Source organism: Heloderma suspectum, chromosome 4 (genome assembly GCF_057233095.1).
Source record: "Heloderma suspectum isolate Gila_16-S chromosome 4, 16-S_ref, whole genome shotgun sequence".
In the NCBI taxonomy this organism is placed as follows: Eukaryota; Metazoa; Chordata; class Lepidosauria; order Squamata; family Helodermatidae; genus Heloderma; species Heloderma suspectum.
In genome coordinates, this window is record NC_139461.1 from 6,809,474 (window position 1) to 6,831,320 (window position 21,847).

The 21,847-nt window shown below is 46.3% G+C and overlaps 1 protein-coding gene across 3 annotated transcripts in view; it reads right to left on the reverse strand.

Annotated features, from left to right (window-relative positions):
* ZC3H3 (zinc finger CCCH-type containing 3) overlaps nucleotides 1-21,847 on the reverse strand; it is a 315,254-nt gene that overhangs the window by 111,575 nt on the left and 181,832 nt on the right. For all 3 annotated transcript variants that reach the window (XM_084848552.1, XM_084848554.1, XM_084848553.1), the window contains exon 5: nucleotides 8,077-8,270. In XM_084848552.1, coding sequence (XP_084704678.1) covers nucleotides 8,077-8,270 — 194 coding nt within the window. The remainder of the gene's footprint in view (nucleotides 1-8,076; nucleotides 8,271-21,847) is intronic.

Consider the following 21,847-nt stretch of genomic DNA (forward strand, 5'->3'; position numbering starts at 1 on the left):
TCATTTTTAAGATTGTACCCCAGTACTGCTTTTCCCACCCTTTTGTTGACTATGAGTGCTACTCCATTTCTTCTAAGGGATTCTTGCCCACAATAGTAGATATGATGGTCACCTGAATTAAATTCGCCCATGCCTGTCCATTTTAGTTCGCTGATTCCCAAGATGTCGATGTTCAATCTTGCCATCTCATGTTTGACCACCTCCAACTTACCTTGATTCATTGATCTGACATTCCAGGTTCCTAAACAATACTGTTCTTTACAGCATCGGATTTTCTTTTCACCACCAGACACATCCACAGCTGAGTGTCCTTTCGGCTTTGGCCCAGCCGCTTCACTCTTTCTGGCGCTACTTGGAAATACCCTCTGCTCTTCCCCAGTAGTATATTGGACACCTTCTGACCTGAGGGGCTCATCTTCCGGCGTCATCTCTTTTAGCCTTGTGTTACGTTCCATGGGGTTTTCTTGGCAAGAATACTGGAGTGGGTTGCCATTTCCTTCTCCAGTGGACCATATTTTGTCAGAACTCTCTGCCATGACCTGTCCGTCTTGGGTGGCCCTGCACGGCATAGGTTATGGCTTCACTGAGTTACGCAAGCCCCTTCGCCACAACAAGGCAGTGATCCATGAAGGGGGACCTAAATCATATCCCTTATGAATATACAGTGGAGGTGAGGAACAGATTTCAGGGATTAGACCTGATAGACAGAGTGCCTGAGGGACTATGGACGGAGGTCTGTAACATTGTTCAGGAGGCAGCAACTACATCCATCCCAAAGAAAAAGAAATGCAAGAAAGCCAAGTGGCTGTCTGATGAGGCTTTAAAAGTAGCTGAGGAAAGAAGGGAAGCGAAAAGCAAGGGAGAAAGGGGAAGATATATCCAACTGAATGCAGAGTTCCAGAGAATAGCAAGGAGAGACAAGAAGGCCTTCTTAAATGAACAATGCAAAGAAATCGAGGAAAACAACAGAATGGGAAAGATTAGAGATCTTTTCAAGAAAACTGGAGATATCAAGGGAACGTTTTATGCAAAGATGGGCATGATAAAGGACAAAGAAGGCAGACCTAACAGAAGCAGATGAGATTAAGAAGAGGTGGAAAGAATACACAGAAGAACTCTACAGGAAAGATCTTAATGTCCCTGATAGCCATGAGAGTGCGGTCACTGAACCTGAGCCGGACATCCTAGAGAGTGAAGTCAAGTGGGCCTTAGGAAGCATTATTAACAACAAAGCTAGCGGAGATGACAGTATTCTAGCTGAGCTATTTAAAATCCTAAAACATGATGCTGTTAAAGTGCTGCATTCAATATGCCAACAAATTTGGAACACTCAACAGTGGCCACAAGACTGGAAAAGGTCAGTTTACATTCCAATCCCAAAGAAGGGCAACGCCAAAGAGTGTTCAAACTACCGCACAATTGCGCTCATTTCACATGCCAGCAAGTTTATGCTCAAAATCCTACAAGCTAGGCTTCAGCGGCATGTGAACCGAGAACTACCGGAAGTACAAGCTGGGTTTCGAAGAGGCAGAGGAACTAGAGATCAAATTGCCAACATTCGCTGGATCATGGAGAAAGCAAGAGAATTCCAGAAAAATGTCTATTTCTGCTTCATTGACTATGCTAAAGCCTTTGATTGTGTGGATCACAACAAACTGTGGCAAATTCTGAAAGAGATGGGAGTACCAGACCACCTTACCCTCTCCTGAGAAACCTGTATGAGGGTCAAGAAGCAACAGTAAGAACCAGACATGGAACAACCGATTGGTTCAAAATTGGGAAAGGAGTATGACAAGGCTGCATATTGTCGCCCTGCTTATTTAACTTATATGTAGAGTACATCATGAGAAACGCCAGGTTGGATGAATCACAGGTCGGAATTAAGGTTGCCGGGATAATTATCAACAACCTCCGATATGCAGACGATACCACCCTAATGGCAGAAAGCGAAGAGGATCTCAAGAGCCTCTTGTTGAGGGTGAAAGTGGAGAGTGCAAAAGCTGGTTTGAAACTCAACATTACAAAAACGAAGATCATGGCATCTGGCCCCCTCACTTCCTGGCATATAGAAGGGGAAGAAATGGAAGCAGTGACAGATTTTACTTTCTTGGGCTCCAAGATCACCACAGACGGTGACTGTAGCCATGAAATTAAAAGACGCTTGCTCCTTGGGAGGAAAGCTATGGCAAACCTAGACAGCATAGTAAGAAGCAGAGACATCACCTTGCCGACAAAGGTCCATCTAATCAAAGCTATGGTTTTCCCAGTAGTAAAGTATGGCTGTGAGAGCTGGACTATAAAGGAAGGCTGAGCGCCGAAGAATTGATCCTTTCAAACTGTGGTGCTGGAGAAGACTCTTACCAGTCCCCTGGACTGCAAGGAGGTCCAATCAGTCCATCCTAAAGGAAATCAACCCGGAGTGCTCATTGGAAGGACACATACTGAAGCTGAAGCTCAACTATTTTGGCCACCTAATGCAAAGAGAAAACTCACTGGAAAAGACCCTGATGCTGGGAAAGACTGAAGGCAAAAGGAGAAGGGGACGGCAGAGGATGAGATGGCTAGATAGCATCACTGATGCAATGAATATGAACTTGAGCACACTCCGGGAGAGAGCGCAGGACAGGAAGGCCTGGCGTGCTATGGTCCATGGGGTCACGAAGAGTCGGACACAACTGAACAAATGAACAACAACACTAGTGCTAATACCTTAAACCTGGCCCGGTAGCAAATAGGCAGCCAGTGCAGTTCCCTCAGCAAAGGAGTTGTACGCTGAAAAGGGGCAGCTCCCAACAACAGCTGAACTGCTGCATTCTGCACTAACTCCAGCTTCTGGAGCAGCCGTAAGGGCAGCCCCACATAGAGTGTATTGCAGTAATCCAGTCTTGAGGTCACTAATGCCTATACCCATGTACCCAAGCTATTAGAACCCAAAGGGGTCCTCCCGTGAAGGTGATTCATGGGAGACTCAGGGCAAATAAAGTGCATAGTTAAACTGTCAAATTCACTACCACAAGATGTAGTGATGGCCACCAATTTGGATGGCTTTAAAAGGGGACTGGACAAATTCATGGAGGAGAAGGCTGTCAGTGGCTACTAATCCTGATGGTGATACGCTACCTGCAGTATCAGAGGCAATGTGCCTATATACACCAGATGCAGGGGAACATGGGCAGGGGGTGCTGTTGCACTCGTGTCCCACTGGTGGGTTTCCCGTGGGCAACTGGTTGGTCACTGTGTGAACAGAATGCTGGACTAGATGGACCTTGGACTTTTCCAGTGCTGCTCTTCTTACGTTCTTATGATTTACATCAAAACTGGGAGTACGTGGTCCAATGAAATACTATTCCTATTAAAATAAATATATACTACTTTTGATTTGCCATGTGCTTTATATTTATTTCACCCAAAATTATCCCCAAGGCAGCATACACAAAAATAATAAAATCTCATTAGTTTGGGGCTTTTACCTGAAGGACCATCTTCATCCATATGAACCTGACTGAGCCATCTGATCAGCCTCCGAGGCTCTGAATTGGTTCTTCAACTGGTGGATCCCCAATGCAAAGCCTTTTTGGTGGTGGCTCTGCAACTGTTAATTTCCTTCCCTTGGGAGATCCTATTCTCTTCCTATTTCTAGGAAGGCTGTCAATGTGCTTTTATAAAAACATGCATTTGGAGTTAATTCCCACCCCCACCCTTATTCTTTTAGTATCAGTTTTACTAACTGTAATTCTGCAGCTTTAATTAATTTGTTTTAATGATCTCGGGGGGCGGGGTTAGTAGTTGTACACTATTTTGAAATGTGTGTGAAGGAAATAGGTCTATAAATGAAACAAAAGACTTATAATTTCTAGGCAAACAGAAGTGCTGAGGCTCCCAAAAGCTAGCTGGAGCCTACCATTAAAGAACACATGCTTTGCATACAGGTGGTCTCAGGTGAGAATTCTGCCTTCTCCAGTTAAAAAGACAAAAACAAGAGATCAAGTATCAGAGCTTGATCGTCGAGTTGTCTATGTCTGAGAGCTGCTGCCACTTGGAACAGAGTGCACTAGGCAACATACTAAAGGTTCCAACTCAGCGTAAGACAGCAGCTCCAGATGGCCAAGGGTCTTGAACCTGGTCTTGAAAAGCTACACAGATTTCTACTGAATGAAGGCAATACCAGTGCAGTGGTATAGAGCAGATACAGAAGTGGGGAGCTAGTCACAGGGGTCGTTGAAAATATTCTTTTAAAAATCCCAAAGGGGGAAAGACCGATCAGTCACCCCAACACAGCAGAATCCTTAGAAAGGAAGGGGCATTTTTCAGACTGCTGAGTGTCCATGCCATGATTTGAGGTCCCCCCCCCATCCCCAAGCCTGCTTGCTAAGAGGAAATGAGCCAGGTATGATAAACAAGATAGAAGTCAGCGCACACCTGGGGCTTGCTGATTATGGCCTAATCAGATTTGAAATGCTTCTGCAAAGCTCCAAAAAAAGTACCCCAATTTCACAGCGATACAGACTGAGATGAAGGGAAATCTTTGGGACCGATCATCATCCAAATTAGCTATGAAAAAACAACAACAATTTGCATCTAATTTTTCCTCATTTAGCCCATCCCTGAAAACATCCCAAATGTGAAAATATTTTTTTAAAAAATAAATTAAAATAATACACACCACCAGAGCAAATGAAATACTTAATAGGAACACATGCAGCCAAAGGAGCTGCTGAACAGGACTATAACGATGGGGATTAGAAAGAGCCCTAGATGGATGCGAAAATCCAGTCAGCAGAAGAATGGGGGGGGGGGCTGCTCTGGAAGTTTTAGACACTTTGCCCCAAAATTAAGAGCAAAAAGCAACATCTGAACAAAGAGCAAACAGTTCCCGACTTCCTCCTCAGCTGCCTTGCTCCTCTCCCCCCATTGCTGGTAAAAGGCGTGAGAAAGGAAATTGAGAGTGGGAAATTAGGGGCAAGCGGGAGAAAGGAGAGGAGCGGAGAGAAATGCTTACGGCACCTCATCTCAGCAGGTGAAGAGGGTGGAGATTTAGCTTAAACCGTGGATTAACTCGCTGGGTGCTGCTGATGGAAAATTAAAAAGTGTGCAGATGATAGTGGAGAAGGAGATGTACTGGGGGGGTGGGGTGGGGGTGAATTTGATGAAACATCCCTTTCCAGGCAATCTATCTCCCAAGACCATTAAGAAGAAACCTGGAGAAGGAAACTTGCCTTGGGATGCTTTTTGAAAACAAACACAAAACACAAAGCAATCCTTAAGTCCCCTTTGAGACAAAAATCTGGGAAAAGACCTGTACCTCACACAAGTTCCAATGCCCTCTTTCCTATTGGTATTTGTGTATAGAGGTGCACAATTCTTGGAAAAGGGACCTCATCTTGAACTTTTATTTCCCATAGGAGAGTCATCCTGCAAACGGACACTGTAGCTTAACTTGCAGGGAGTCCAACCATACTCATCCTGCACAAAGAATACAGTTCTGCTAACATTTTGTAGAATGAATAATGGACGTGACTGCTTCTTATTCAGGGAAATAGTGGCTACCCTTTTACTGCACACAGCCCAGAGATCTGGTGACTGTTTCCTCTTTGAGAGCCCAGGCCTGGGGTTGCACTTGTGGGCTATGCTGTGAAAAATACAGTTGTCATGTCCCAGGGTGATCACATGAAGACATTCTAGTATTATTACTTTATGGTGGCACATGCCACAGCCACCATTTCAAGGTTTCTCCTCGAGCAATCTTTTGAAAACATAGCCAAGGCCTTCAGCCTTCTGAACCAAGAAAATCACGTGGCTTCCTTGCCAACTAGCTAGCTGGGTATCAGCAAGCATGTTTGAAGGAGTCCAGGGAGAACCACGCATCTGGGGCATGGTCTCCAGTTCTTGCTGCTCCATGACCTGTGGCACCACGGTGGACTTCCCTTTCCTCCAAATTCCAGCCTTCAGCAGCTCAACAGTCATTACATCTCTTGGAAACTTACAGAAAAACTAAACACAGCTGTGATTCCCAACATGGTAAATCAGAGGCACTGACGATTGTCAGGAGAGGCCTGAATGTCCCCTTCTCCCCCACAGGGGCTGTCTGAATATGAATCAAGAGTGCCAACCCACAACCCTGTCCCCCGCAGGGGCAACAGAAGGGGCTGCCTGTTCCCAACACCTGAACTGTGCCAGGAACCACTGGGAAAGCTTTTCTCTTTTTTTATATTTATTATATATATATATATATATATATATATATATATATATATATATATATATATAAAATAATAATAATTTTGCTCCCTCTAGGGACCTTACAGCATTTCCCCAAACTATTGCATTGTTGTTTCATCTGGGCTGCACATTGATTTGGAGCTAGCTCCTGACTTAACCCAGAGGCTCACGGCACATGGCAGGGATTTATTTACAAATGGCCAGTTTATAGGGCTATCCAGAAGTCACACCTCAAATAGCCCTCAGTGACCTGATCTGCACAACACGACATGGCTCATCATGGGTTATTTAACTCATAAAGACCAGGGATGCCCATGGGCACCACTTTGCATGTCCAACCCCTGCTTGGGCTTGTCGTGTCGTGCAAACCTGCTGAGCACGGATGATGCAAGGGTTAAACGGACCACGAACAGACCATGGGTTATGTGAGGGTTGTTTAACCCTTGCATAACCTACACTCACCGTATCTGCACAACATGACAACCCCTGAGCGAGGGTTGGATATGCAAAATGGCAGCCGTATGCACCCCACACATGCTGCAGCTTCACCATGGGTTAAATAAGCCACAGTGGGCTGTCTTGCCGTGCAAACCAGCCCAGTGTCTTACAATGACTGAGACATCTACTGATATGTAGCTCATTTGTACAAACCTGCGGACCTTCACGACAGAATCATTGGGGTTGGTTAGGAGCGCAATGATTTTTAAATATAATTTTGACGAAATCCAGGAGGGAGGGGGAATGCTCAAGCTACTTTACCTGACCAGAACGCTGGACATCAAGTTCCTGCCCAGACAGAAAGATCTTAATGCAGCTCCTAAAATGGGAACAGGCTAGGGCTCTGGTGAGTCTCCAGGGGAAGAGTCTGCCATAAATGCCAAGCTGTTACCAAGGCCACTGCTCTGTGAGCCACTGCTGTTTGAATTTAGAAACTAGTCATATGGTTTTAGAGGTCAGGGGAAAACTGGAGGGGTCTTTAAAGAGAAAATGAGTTCCCTGGTTTTTGAATTAGACTTATAGCCTAATCTCACCTCAGTGATATGGAGCAGAATAAAACATACTTGGATTTATAAGAGTATGGAGCATTTCTCTAGCACTGCTGGAGAAATAATGGGCCAGAGATAGAGAAGGGTTCAAATAAATGCTGTAGCCCTGCTCTGTTAATTTCATTGTTCTTGGCTAGAGGAGCAAAAGTGAAAATTAACACACTGACTAGCTCTCATTTGGGTTATTAACATGTGGGAATATGAAGATTTCCTCATGTCTCTTTCACATACCAGCCAACTGTTGAAGAGAGATTTTAAAACCACAAAATCATGGTGTGTATATTGCATTTATTTCTAAAAGGATGGTTAAAATAAAAGATCTGAGTCTTAATGATTTACCTCGTTTACAAACTTTCTATTTTAAGGTTTTTCTATTGCGCTTCTGGAACAATGCTAATGGTGCTTGCAATCCTTCCAACCTGGGATGCCTAGCCACTTAGGATTAGTGAAGTTTATCCTAACTATCTTGCCAAGAAGCTGATGCAACGTAAGAGGCTATATTTTAAGCTAGGAGCTCAGGTCCCACAAGAGTGATTTTAACTGGCTTGTCAAAGAGCTGAGCTATCTTGACAAGCATTGAGCTAGCAAGCTCAGATCTGGGGCATGTGACCTGAACTGTGAAAAAGATGATCTAGAAAACTTCAACAAAGCTGAAGATGAGCAGAACAAAGATAGTTAGGACATCAACTTTCAAATTTGGAGCAAGGCCACTCTTACCAACAACTGCCTCCTCCTCCCAAGCGAGAGGGCTGGTAGCTCTGTATTCGCCTGCTCACACATCCAATGCCACAAAGCTGAACCCATAGCCTACCTGCTCTGGTGTGGCTCTTGCAAGCCACTTCACCACTCCTGGCCGGAGAACTGGAGGTTTTGGCAAGCTTGTTAGCTGACACCCTGTACATGACTCCTCCGATACAGCGCAGCCCTTTGTTCCTCCAGCGATGCTGCAAAGGCTGGGTCTTACTCCCCGGAGGAGAGTGGCAGCTGCAATTCAGTACCAGAGATCTGCAAAAATAAAACAATATATGTAAGTAACCAGCCAGCCAAGTTCTTTTAGGATTGTCTAATAATCCTGTTGGATGTATCAAGTTTAAAAGCTGACAGGATGGTTATACCAGCATGTTCTTCTGGAAGTTCTCTTGCTTGAGCACCAGCAATCCTTGGCAGTCTCCTAGTCATATGCCATCTGGACATTCCTCCAACTTGCCTGAAACTACTGCCTATAACCAAGACCCCTGAACCAAAAAAACACAAAGCAACCCAAGCCTTTGCAATGAGAATGCATTCCAGGAATACAGCAAACCACAGATATTCACTTGTTCTGCTTCATTCTGCTTTCAAAAGCCAAGGTTTCAAGGAATTTAGAGCTTTTCTAGCTCAGTAATATCTAGGGCCCTCCGGCACTGCTACCCAAGATCCTCTTAAAGAGATGCCAGGGATTGAACATGGGCCCTCTTGCACTATGCTCCAGTCCCTTCGTGTGCTTCAAATTCTATCTCAGCAAGCCTTATAATGTCTCTGTAAGGTAGGGCAGTATTACCCTCATACTGTAAATGGGGAGGAGGGCAGTTGTGGCTAAGAGACAATGGCTTAGTTAAGGCCACCTAGAGAGTTCATGGCAAAAGCAAGCTTTGAATCATAAGCTTCCCAGCTCACAGACACTCTGCTATGCCAGCTCCCATAGCAGCCATGGAAACTGGCAAAGAGATGTAATGGGTATCAGAACCCTATTGTGTCACCCAACCCCATTCCCCTTGCTCCAGAGACTTTCCTAGAACTTATATGCAATATCTCAAGTTTCTCTGCACAGCCATAAGGGCTAGAAACTTGCTTTCTCTTTTTACATGAAACTTCTGTGTGCCTGTTTGGATTCTACAGATTGTTCTGCCAACACAGAGCTACGCAGGCTGACTTTGCATCTGTAACAATACCCACTTGCATCCAAATTCTGCACATCCACCATTATGCCAACAGCCATTGCAACCAAATCAAATCTGCTCCAGTATCAGCTGTCTTAACTATTTAGCACTAATCCAAACAGTAATTTGTTTATGCAAATGAGAGATCTAATTTTGAATTAGTACAAAACTATGCTCATAATGCTATTAGCTGAAAGTATATAACCACAGCATTGACTGAAGAATGGATGGAAATTAGGAGGCAGCTCTCCTATCAGCAGAAAGCAAAAGCCTGAAGAGCATTACCTTTAAATGAAGACACGTGGCACAGAAAAAGGGAATTGCAAAATATAATCATTACATTTATTAGTGCTTAGCGTGACAAGTTTATTCTAATATGGTTGTTGCCATTGGCTACCAGCCTTGATGTATTGTGCCTGAGAGTTCCCACAGATGTGGAAAGAGGAAACTTGGAACATAACTGGTTTGCATGAAAGAATCAAAGAAGGGGGGAGCATGAAGTATATGTACAACTCTTTAAGCATCTCTGTTCTAGTCTGATCAAAAAGCTTCCTCAAAATACAGAAACAAACATGCATTTGTATCAAGGTGCTCAATCTGAGCTAGGAAAAAGGAGCTCACTTGGGATTCACATGAAGGGGACTTAAAGAGGTTTGGGATCAACACAAAACATGAGAGTTCTGTTCCTTTTCAGCCACCCAGAAAGGCCTGTCAGACCACCCAGTTTTAGAACAGAGGTTGAGTGAGGGCGTTTCTATTTTCTTAGTCATTTAAAATAGAATTATTGCAATGGACGGCACTGTTGCGTGTGTTGGTTTCACTGGGGTGCTTTAGCTGGTTGATTGAGAAGTTGCATAGCCTTGTGGCAGAAAGGAAATGTATAATGTTAATAAATAAAACAAAGCCCTAGCAATGCCTTTCCCAATATATTTCTATGGCTCATAGTCTGCTCAAAACAAGAGTATGACAAAAGGCAAACTGCCATCCTATCAAAGAGGCCACACTGTTGGCAAAGGTGTGCATATGTGTGCATGCGCTCTCTCTCACACACATACACACACACTCACACACACACCATTCCTTTGCTGACGAGATGGCCACACTCTGAGCATGCTCTGCTTCTCTTTGCATTAAAGGCTGCTGAGTTTTACTGGTTCGGCCTTTAATCCAGACACCTGTGCTCAGCGGTTTTCTGAACATTTCTGAAGGAAGATGCATTCAGGCTCGGCACCCCAAGGTGGTTGCTGCTGCCGCTCCTCCTCGCTTAAGCCGTGCTAAAAGGTAAAGGCTGCCTGTTTCACTGAAGGCTCCATCTGCTAGGGCTTCAACATGTCACAACTGTGACTAAAACTGAGGAAGACAGAAATGCAGCTATTTATCAGTACTTGCTGCTGCAGAGTTTAAAACCAAACCACAGGTTAGAGAGATCAGAATGCAAGGAGCAAATGATGCCAAGGAAATAGCTCTTGGCCAAAGAACAAAAAAAGTTGTCCTTTTTTTTTTTGGATATACAAAAAATATTCATTCTCTGACCTCAGTTACCACAGTCCTATTATTTCACATAGTGAACATGAAATAAAAGCCACAGCCTTATTGTAGTAGCATCAAGGCCTTATAAGAACGCAAGAGCACCCTGCTGGATCAGGCAGAAGATCCATCTAGTACAACATCCTGTTTCCCACAAGGGTCAACCAGATTCCCTCCAGGAAGCCCACAAGTTGAGCAGGAAAATTATAGCCATCTCTTGCCCTGTGCCCCCAATGAGGTGGTATTGAGAGGCCCAAAGTGCTGCCCCACTGCTCCACAAGGACACCGAGGTGATTTGCTCCTTGGATGAGATAAAACATTATTATTGATATTTTATGGACATAGAGCAGGCCTGCTCAGCAAAGGATCCTCTTCTTATTTCAGAAAGGCCACCAGCCATATTACCTGTTTTATTGTCATTAGGAAAAATACACAATCTCATTATTTGGAAATTAACATTAAGTATTAAAAGCTAGATGTATCTGTACAAATAGCTGGGGATCTGGAAACCTTTCTACTTATGAAACATGCAATGCATCCTTCCCCAACCTGGTGCCCTCCAGATGTGTTGGATTACAGTATGAGGATAATATTGACCTACCTTCCATTTTCATTAGCAAATTATTTGTTTCTGGATCCAGGTCTCAGTGCTGGTGCTAACGTTTACTAATGAGCACCTACTTTGCACACAGATTGTCCCAGGTTCAACCCATAGAATCTCGAGTGAAAAAGAACCAGACAGCAAGTGATGGAAACTCCTTCCTCTGCCTAAGACCCTGGAGAGCAGCGACCAGTCTGAGCAGACAATCCTGGGCCACAAGGTCCTGGCAGGCAGGGTAGCTGCAGGCTGTACGGCATCTTCTAATGCTCTCCCTGCCAGGCGGTAGCAATACAGTCAAAGGAACTTACTTTTCTTCTCTGTGCTGCAACATTCCATGCCTTTTACTTAGCTGCTTCTTTGAATTCCTTGTGTCAGCCCCTTCTATAAGAGATCTGCACCAGCTTTCCTAGGGACTTGGCTAATTGCACTAATAAAGGTCTCCGGCTGGTCACTTATCCTTCCAATATGTAAGCTTTTTGTTAAAGCAAGTATGAAGGGAAAACTTTAGGGAAGAATCTGAGATAGCCTCTTCCAGTAGTGGGGCTGTGATATCCCCCTTCAACTGAAATAATTCTTTCCTAGAGAAGAAAGTAGAATATTTTGTCTAACAGGGTCGTCAGCTTTGCCAACAAACCTGGCCAATTCATGAACTACAATGTGTTCTGCTTGCAGATACTGCTTTTCAAAAAACATTAAATTATATTATTTACTTGTTAGTTGCTTTTTTAAAAATTCCCAAAGGGGTAGCCATGTTAGTCTGTTGCAGCAAAAACAACAGAGTCTTGTGACACCTTAAAGACTAACACATTTATTCTGGCATAAGTATCATGGATCACTTTCCACTTCTGATGCAGAGGGCAGCTTCCACAAAAGCCTATGCCAGAATAAATGGGTTTATGGTGCCACAAGAACCTTTGATTTCTTTTTAATTGTTCAAAGAGACAGAAAATAAAAACAGGCAATCTAGACTTGCTGGAATATTAAGGTTAGCACTCTGGCTATGGAATTCAATGACTAGTGTTGGAAGGATATTTTATGTTTCTTTTCAATATGAATTTGAATTCATATTTTGTGTTGGCAGTGGACAACTGTTTTCTCAGTTTAGATCTAGTGTGCCTTGTAATCCCATTCATTTTGTTTTTAGAGAGGATGGGCTCACTTGGCCAAAAGATGGAAGACAAGAATTACATCAGAGAAGTGGGAAAGGTTGTGTAAGTGCAGGACACTTCTGATTAAAGACCAGTACACATTGTACACACACAGCTTACGTGTCTGTGCTGATGAGGACACACAGCAGCAACACTTCTTCCTTGCCTGTGCTACGGCTGTCTAGAATTGTAGCCAATGCCTTTTAAATTTTTCCTTCAATGATAGAACAGGTTTGAATTTCCGCCTCCTCTTGCCACTTCAGACACACAGAATATGGCACAGTCAACACAGCGCCCAAGCCACGTACAGGCCCTGCCGTGTTAATAATGGACATGTATCATGTTGCAAACATAATGCTAAGAAAAGTGGCTGACAAACAGCACTTATTTTCTCCTCTGCATTAGCAGCAACTTGTGTGTATGCCCACTGCTGAAGTGAAAGCGGTCCCTGAGAAGGTAGGGAATTCAGCAGGTAATTCTCAACTGAATTAACATGCACGTGGACACGCATGCCACTGCCACTTCCTTCGAGCTACAACTGACTGTTTAAAGCACAATTAATCAAAGTGGGAAACACTTGTGGTCCCCAGCCCTACTTTTCTGACAAGTAACTAGGTTAATTTGGCAGATCTACAATCACTGCACTGCATTCCAAACAGCTCCGGGCATGTCTTGTTGGAACACACAACTGCATATAAAGGACTGCAAGAGGGGCTTTGTATGACAGGGAAAACAGTTTGGGTGTGTGTAGAGTGGCCATAACAGTGCTCATCTTTTGAAACTCAGGTGTGCTCAAAGAATTACAGGATCTCCGTTAGAGATCCTCATTTTTCTTAAACCATCACCTCTAGTCCACATTGTGGCAGAGAGAACACTGGAAACATGCAGGAAGGATTTGGAAAGAGTGCTAGTGTTCAATGCTTCTGTGTCTTACCTCATAGCTTCTAGTGATGGTTTTCTACTCAGCAGAAAAAAAATCTAAAAACCACAATAAGAGTAAGATAATGCTGATTTGTGCAGTTATTCTGAGCACTGAATTTGAGGGAACTATAGCATATAATCTGGACTTCCTTGCAGCAGAACTGAGGTCTTTTAAAAGAAGCACAACTGTAAAAGAATGGGTTGATGTCTCAACAGATTAAGCATCGGTTGGCTTTATAAACTCAAAGTGAGCGATTTAAGAAACTGCACTATGCTTGATCTACCTGCCATAAAAACGAACACATCCATTTCTAAATATAAGAGAACACATTATTTCCCTCTGGTTTAAGATAAATGTGTAGACTAGGGTCTTGGTTTTCCCCTTGGCTACTCTACAGAACAATGTCTTCCTCTAATTCAAGGTGTCTCAACAAATTTCAGTGGCCTAATTCAGAAAAAAAGCAAATCTACATGAAATGCACACCCAAGAAGTGTAAGCAATCTGCAGAAACTGATCCCTTTCAACGCCACAGTCTCTTCCTGTCCCAAGGAGAAGAAAATAAGTGCTGATGGATGCTAACAATTGAATGGACATCACGGGAGTTAAAATATAAATATTTAATGTCTGTGGAGTAAGTACCAATAGAGAAAAGTCACAGCTAAGCGCAGCCGCCAGGGGAGGTGCTGGCTCGAACACCTGACAATAGAGCAAGGGACTGTCCCAGCCTCAACTTCCTGCCTGTAAAGCAGAAAGCAATTGTACAGAAGAAGGGACGTAACTCATTGTACAGCACATGTCATACATGCAAAACGTCCCAGATTCAATCCCTGGGGTCTCTAACTGGGCTGGGAAATACCATTGACTGAAAATCCAGAGAGCCATTGCCGCCAGTCAGTGTTGACAGTACTGAGCTAGAGGGACCAAGGGTCTGACTGTGTATAAGGCAGCTTCCTATGCTCTTTCACTGCAAGACTGGACAAGGTAATGAAATGCTCATTCCCTGAGCCACCTTGGGAAGACAACTTAAAGAGCAGAAATTGGTCTTATTGCTTCAGTGTTGTTTTGTTTGTAAAGCCAAACCATCTGGGCCTGCCTTCGCATAAAAAAGGGGATCAGGAAGTCCTGTAGACTGGGTATTTTGCTGCCCCAAGTTCTGTGCCAAAAATGATCACATTATACAAATTAATCGGGAGTAATTATGACATATTGGGTGTTTGAAAATTAAAAGCAAGACAACGCACCTATAGATGAAGACCGTGATAATCAAAATTACACACAGCACAGTTTTTACTCTATGCACTGTGGAAAATGGCCACCCAGCACATGTTGCATTATGCAGTTAATTGGCACTCTTGATTCGGAATCCACTCGTTGAGGCTTGGGAACTTAAAAAAAAAAAGTTTGGGTTTTGCAGAGAGGACTGTAATGGCAGCAGGAGAGGTATGGGGGATGGACCGTGAAAGGAGGCCACTGGACCAGTTTAATGGAGGACAGAGTTACCCTGGGCTGGTTCCTATGGGAGCTAAACAAAACATTTGTATTCAGAGTAGGGATGGCAGAGAATTCCGCCGCAGGCTCAAACGAGGCCGGATTCTTTGAAATGCGGCCTCCGGAATCCGTGGCGGAATGGCACACTCACCTCCGCCCCCCGAGAATTTCCTGTGGAATGGAACTCTGGCTCCGTTGCACTGGTGATACTGTAACGGCAGCCACCATTACAGTATCAGCAGTGCAATGGAGCTGGAGTGCAGTTCCGCAAAAACCTCTGGACATGGAGCCGCTCCAGAGGATTCTGGGGGGAGGAACAGATCGCCTCCCCCCCCCAGCAGAAAAGACCACGGAACAGATGGTGAGTGATCTGTCCATCCCCAATTCAGAGGCAGGAGACCTTCAGTTACTGGGGGTTGGGGATGACCGTGAGCCTGTTTGTTCACAAGGTGCTTCTTATATGTGAATGCTGACCCATCCACTATGTCCTGAAGTTCATTTCCAAAAAAAGAATCATATTAAAAAATAAAATGACTCATTTTCCCTTGCTGCCCCCACACCCCACATGCCTGGAGCACCCTCTCAGAACATCCCCACAGGGCACCCCTCACACTCCCTACAGATCCCTCCTCAAGCCTCCTGCTCTCTGATGAAGACTTTGGGTTAGCTGCTGGGCCTCGTCCCCGACTGCAGCCTCCCCCAAGCTGCTGCCCTCCAGCGGTGCTGGACTGCAACTCCCATCACCCACATTTTATTCGCTCATGCTCATCCATCATTACCCCCCCCCCCGATCCTGGCACCCAAATGCAAATTTAGAGCGTAAGCTTCTTGAGAGAGGGACACCAGGGAAGAAACATTCCTATTATTCATTATCATTATATTCCAGACCCCCCTTCTGCCAACTGAGGGTGTGTTAATCTCAGGGAATTGCTCATTTGCCCAAGACTTGGGGTGGCTTTTCAAAAACACGCCCACTCAGTCACAGTCCAGGCCTTGAACAGCAACTGGGCCACCAGTTCTGCGGAAGCAGCTCTGGGGAGCTGTGTGTGTGTGGCGGGGGGACGACGACTGTGTAGCTAAATCCGCAAACCTTGATGTTGAAGACTGCCCCCCGGGCTAATACGGAACCAGTAGCCAGGGACCCACCTGTGGGCCACCAGACCCTTTCTCGATCCCGGGGCAGTCACGCCCTGCGCCTAAAATACACGCAACTGTCAAACTCTCTTCCCAAAGCGTCAGCTTCTCCAAGTGAACAGCGCCCAGCTGCAAGACACCAGACATGGAGGCTTCCTGCTTCTGGGAGGGGGTGGAGACTGGGGCAGACCATGGGTCAGGATATAAGAGCGCAGAGGAAGTGGCCTGCCAGCTGGGAGCTGCCCTTGGTGCTGTGGATCCTGCACAAGGCCACACCTCCGCTCTTGCTTTGGGATTCTCCTTTGCGGCCTGGCCTTACCCAGGACACCTCCCAGCCTAACAGGCATTTATTTATTTGGCACATTTATACCCCACCTTTCTTAAGAACACAAGAAGAGCTGTGCTGGGTCAGACCAGACCTATCTGGTCCAGCACTCTGTTTCCACAGTGGCCAAACAGAAGCCCCATAACAAGCCCACAAGTAGGACATGAGTACAGGAATACCCCCATCCCACACGTGTTCCCCAGCAAATGGAATTGAGAGGCATCCTGACTTTATCCATTATGGAACTCAGGGCAGTGTAAATTTATTTGTTTGGTTGTTTGGTTGTTTATTTATTAGATTTCTTAATCATCCATCTGGCCAGTCACCCGGCCACTCTGGAGAAAGTACAACAGTACAATTTAAAACAGGAAAATTACACATTAAAACATTGTTTAAAAATACCCTAACCCACCCCAAATGCCTGCCTGAACAACCAGATTTTCAGTGCATGGCAGAAGGTCATTAAAGAGGGGGCACGGTGAAGTTCCCTAGGAAGGGAGTTCCACAGAGTGGGGGCCACCACAGAGAAGGCCCTCTCCCTCATCCTCACCAGCCTAGCTGTTCTGGCTGATGGGACAGAGAGGAGGCCATCTGAGGCTGATCTTGTTGAGTGGCCTGTCTAGTGTTGCTGGAGGCGCTCCTTGAGATAGGCTGGGCCGGAACCGTATAGGTTTTAAAGGTCAAAACCAACACCTTGAATTTGGCCCGGAAAACACCTGGTAGCAGCTCCTTCAGCACCAGAGTGATGTGATCACGCCGGCGGCTGCCTTTAATCAGGTGAGCCGCCGCATTCTGTACCAGCTGCACCTTCTGAACCATCTTCAAGGGTAACCCCACATAAAGCGCATTACAGTAGCCTAAACGAGAGGAGACCAGGGCATGTACTACCGATGGGAGCAGATGGTCGGGAAGGAAGGGGTGCAGCCGCCGTATCAGATGGAGTTGATACAGCGCTGTCCGGCTCACAGCTGACACCTGAGCCTCCATGCACAGCTTGGAGTCTACAATGACCCCCAGACTGTGGACCTGGTCTTTCCAGGGTAGCTGAACCCCATTCAATACCAGGTCAACATCCCCCAACCTCCTCTTGTCTCCCACCAAAAATACCTCGGTCTTGTCAGGGTTCAGCTTATTCCTCCCCAGCCAGCCACTCACCGTCTCCAGACATTTAGACAGGGATTCTATGGCCAACCCCGGTGAAGATTTGAACAAGAGGTAGAGCTGCGTGTCATCCACATATTGATGATACCGCACCCCAAACCTCCTGGTGGTAGCCCCCAGCGGCTTCACATAGATGTTAAATAGCATCGGGGAGAGGATACCTCACAAGTGAGCAGCCACGGGTCCGACACCTCCTCTCCCAGTGATACCCTTTGGTACCTGCCGGAGAGGAAGGACCGGAACCACTGTAATACGGTGTCTCCAATGCCCAACCCCTCCAGGCGGTCCAGGAGGATACTGTGGTCAATGGTATCAAAAGCTGCTGAGAGGTCGAGGAGAACAAGGAAGGAGCATCTGCCCCTATCCAAAGCCCTCCTCATATCATCCACCAAGGTGACCAAGGCCATTTCTGTCCCATGCCCAGGCTTGAAGCCCGATTGAAATGGATCCAGATAATCAGCTTCTCCAAGTATGCCTTCAACTGCATTGCCACCACCCACTCAATCACCTTGCCCCAAAATGGCAGATTTGAGACTGGGTGAAAGTTGTTCAGGACTTGGGGATCCAAGGAGGGCTTTTTTTAAGAGCGGTCTTATCACCGCCTCCTTGAGGGATGATGGCATCACTCCCTGCTCAAGGGAGGCATTCACCACCGCCCTGATCCCCTCAACCAGCTTCTCTCTGCAGCTCATAATGAGCCAAGATGGGCAAGGATCAAGTAAGCAGATGGTTGGCTTTACAGATAAAAGCACCTTGTCCACTTCATCAGAAGGAAGAAGCTGGAACCGATCCCACAAAACCAGTTTGCCACAGGCCGCCTCATGCTTGCTAATTGTATCCACGGCACACGGAACAACACTCCCGATCCAATCAATTTTATCTGCAAAGTGCCTTGCCAAGGCCTCACAAGAGGCCTTAGAATGCTCCAGTAGTTCTGGAGCAAATGGACTGACCAGGCTTCAGACCACTTGGAACAGCCTCCTAGGACAACACTCTGCGGAAGCGATAGAGGCAACATAATATTCTTTTTTTACTGCCTTCATCACTACATGATAGGCTGAAGAAACAGCTCTAGCCCGTGTCCGATCGTCTTTGGAGTGAGACTTCCGCCACCGGTGCTCCAGCCATCTCACCTCCTGTTTCAGAGCTCACACTGCGGATTAAACCATGGTGCAGGTTGAACCCTGTTCAGGGGGGGAGGGCGTTCTGGAGCCACCCAATCTAATGCCCCAGTGATTGTGGCATTCCAGCCACCCACCAAGGTCTGAACTGAGTGGCTGTTGGCGTGCCCCAGAGAATCCCCAAGTGCGTTCAGGAATCCATTCGGATCCATAAGACAACTGGGGCAGACCATTTTAATGGGTCCTCCACCCCTGCGGAGGGGTTGTGGAACCGAGAAGTCCAATGTCACCAGACAGTGATCTGACCATGATGGGGGGTGGGGGTGGATATACCCCTAACTTCCAGATCACTCCCCGCTTCTCCAGAAACAAACACAAGGTCTAGTGTCTGACCAGCTACATCGGTGGGCCCAGTTGGAATAGAGTACAGCTCCCAGGAAGCCATGGTCTCCATGAAGACCCGAGGTGCCCCCATGAGGATGGCATCAGAATGTACATTGAAGTCCCCCAACACCAATAAGTTAGGGGACTGCACACGCACATCAGAGACCACCTCAAGCACCTCGGCCAGGGAGTCAGTCGTGCAGCAGGGTGAGCAGTACACAAGCAGAATCCCCAGACTGCCCTTCGGGCCCAACCTCCAGTACATGCACTCAGCAACCTTGGTCTCCCAGAGAGGGGGTCTGGTGAAGACTAAGGACTCCTGATAGATAACAGCCACTCCCCCTCCCCAAACCCCAGCCCTCGGCTGCTGTGCATACGAAAATCCGGCTAGGCACATGGCCACAAGAGTTGGAGCAGCCGCCTCAGCCAGCCAGGTCTCCATAATACATGCCAGGTCCACACCCTCATCTAGGATCAGCTCCCAGCTGGTCTCCCATCCAGACACTGACAGACCCACATCAGCTTAGCTTCAGTTGCATCACATGCCCTCAGACCGTGCCCTGGGATCAGCGGACTGCCTCTCCCCACTGCCTCCTGGCTGCTGTCAAGTGGGTTCTGCCCCACCCAACCCCACTGTGGATTTGACCAGCTTGGACTGGACACAGACATCGATACACTCAACTTCCAACCTTTGCCAGCTACACATGGGTTACATTTAATGTATACAAGAGAAAGCCAGGTGCCTCTTCCACCAGAGTCTAACTAATGCCCACTAAAGATTATTTGAAATATTAGCTTGGATAAATGCTGATTCCACCCCCACCCCCACCCCCACACATGCACACCATGCCCAGCTCAGCGTTTAAATTCTTAGCGACATCTCATTCCCACTTTGCATGGTGAAAAACATGTTCTGCTCCTATTTAAAATGTACAGTTGTGAGATATAACATGCACACACAGACACACAGAGTGCTATAAGGAAATGTGCCAACTGACCAGACCATCAGCAGGGAAAAGCAGAGAGGTGGCAGAAGAATCAGAGGCCATCTACTGAGGAGAAGAGCTCTAGACCTTCACAGCTCTGTTTATTCTTGCCAAGATTTTTGCATGAAACCTCTGAAGGCCACTTCTAATGTTACACTTTTAAATCAAAGGCACTCAGTGTCATCCCTGGGAGCTCCCACGCTTTCGTGGAAAACCTGCAGACCAAAATAATGCACATACTACGCAATGATGTACATGTTTGAAATCAGAATCACTTGGACCCCCACAGCTAAAACAAGGGGTGAAAAGCAGAAATCCATCCGACACCAGCAGGAACATAGATAGGGCTGGGAAGAAACATTTACCAGGAAGAAATAAAAATGGTTCAAGCTATCTGGAAGTCTGGTCCCAAGCCTACAGCATACACCTGCCACGGTCAGCGCCCCCAGGAAGCTGCATGCGCACGCACACACCCTACTCAGGCCTTATTGCCTAAGAAATGTCCCTTGCGGGAAGAGTCAATGTCAGTGATGGGGGCAAACTCCCAAACAGACCTGTAATCTGCTCCAATAACCTTTAGAGCCGTTTCCTCTGCTGGAGACAGAAAGACTGAGGGGGAAAGGTGCCAGGAAGTTGCATTACTGCTTCAGCAGTTTTGATTCTTCCTCTCTCTTTCCAGCCTACTTGCAAAAACCCACAGCCCAGCCTGGTGCAGCAGAGAACAGATGAGAGGGCAAGCGGTCTCAGTGGGAGTCACCACCCCGGAGGGACAAGTGATGGTGAGGAAGGCCCAACCAGCGGCAGCTCCATCCGACACAGGAAACATCACCACGCCGTATCTTAGGTATGTGATCACACAAGCTGGCTAATGCTGGCTTCAGAAACGGGTGCTATATCACTTGTGCAATGACTTCAGGATATACTTTCTCTCCTTATTCTGTCAGGCATCTCCCCGGTTTTTAGCATTTTAACCACCCTGTGCAGTAGGCAAGCCTGAGGGGCAGGAGGAATGAATCCACACTATTTACATATTAACAAAATGCTTTACAGCCTCTTGTCCTGTTTTGCCTTCCAACCATGGCATGTGGAAGCAGAGCCACTATTCAGAGAGGCCAGGAGGAAGACCACATCGCCATTGCCCACCATTCCGTTTCAGAGCATGCCTGATCATCCGTCTGTCTTTATGGAAAGCCTTTCCCAACCTGGCACCCTCCAGAAGTGTTGGACTACAACTCCCAATATACCCCAGCCACTAATGGCCAATTGACAGCAGCAGCTACTACACAGTAGATCCAGTCCACTGGAGGCATAGTAGGGTCAGCCACACAGGCACCACACACCAGGCCCTTATGAGGGATAAGAGGCTTGAATGCACCTCCCATATCTATTTAAAGATATATACGCTGCCCTTCCATTTAACATTCTTGGGGTGATCCACAAATTATCAGTAAAATACAGCAACTACTTCAGTCACCACAACAGCTATAGCAGGATTAAAACGCTAAGCACATGTGCCTGGTGATCTGGCCCCCTCCACTTTGTGAAGGAACCTGAGCTCAATGCCTGCCTTCTCTGGCCAAGTGGAGTGTGACACATGGGCCTCCTGTTCCCCATCCTGGCCTGGCACGCGGAGACTGTGCTCTCTTCTGTCCTCCATGGACACCATTCCTCGCAAAGGCACTACCCTCTCCATGAGCTGGATCAGGCCCTGAGTGAATATTATAAACTCAGTGGGCCGATGTACTAGATATGAATGCCCAACGTACAAGTCCTAGCTTTAAAAACAGAACTATAGATATTGCGAGATATTTAAGAAAGTAACCAGAATGCTTTTAAATTACACTGTTTGTTTTCTACATTTAATCT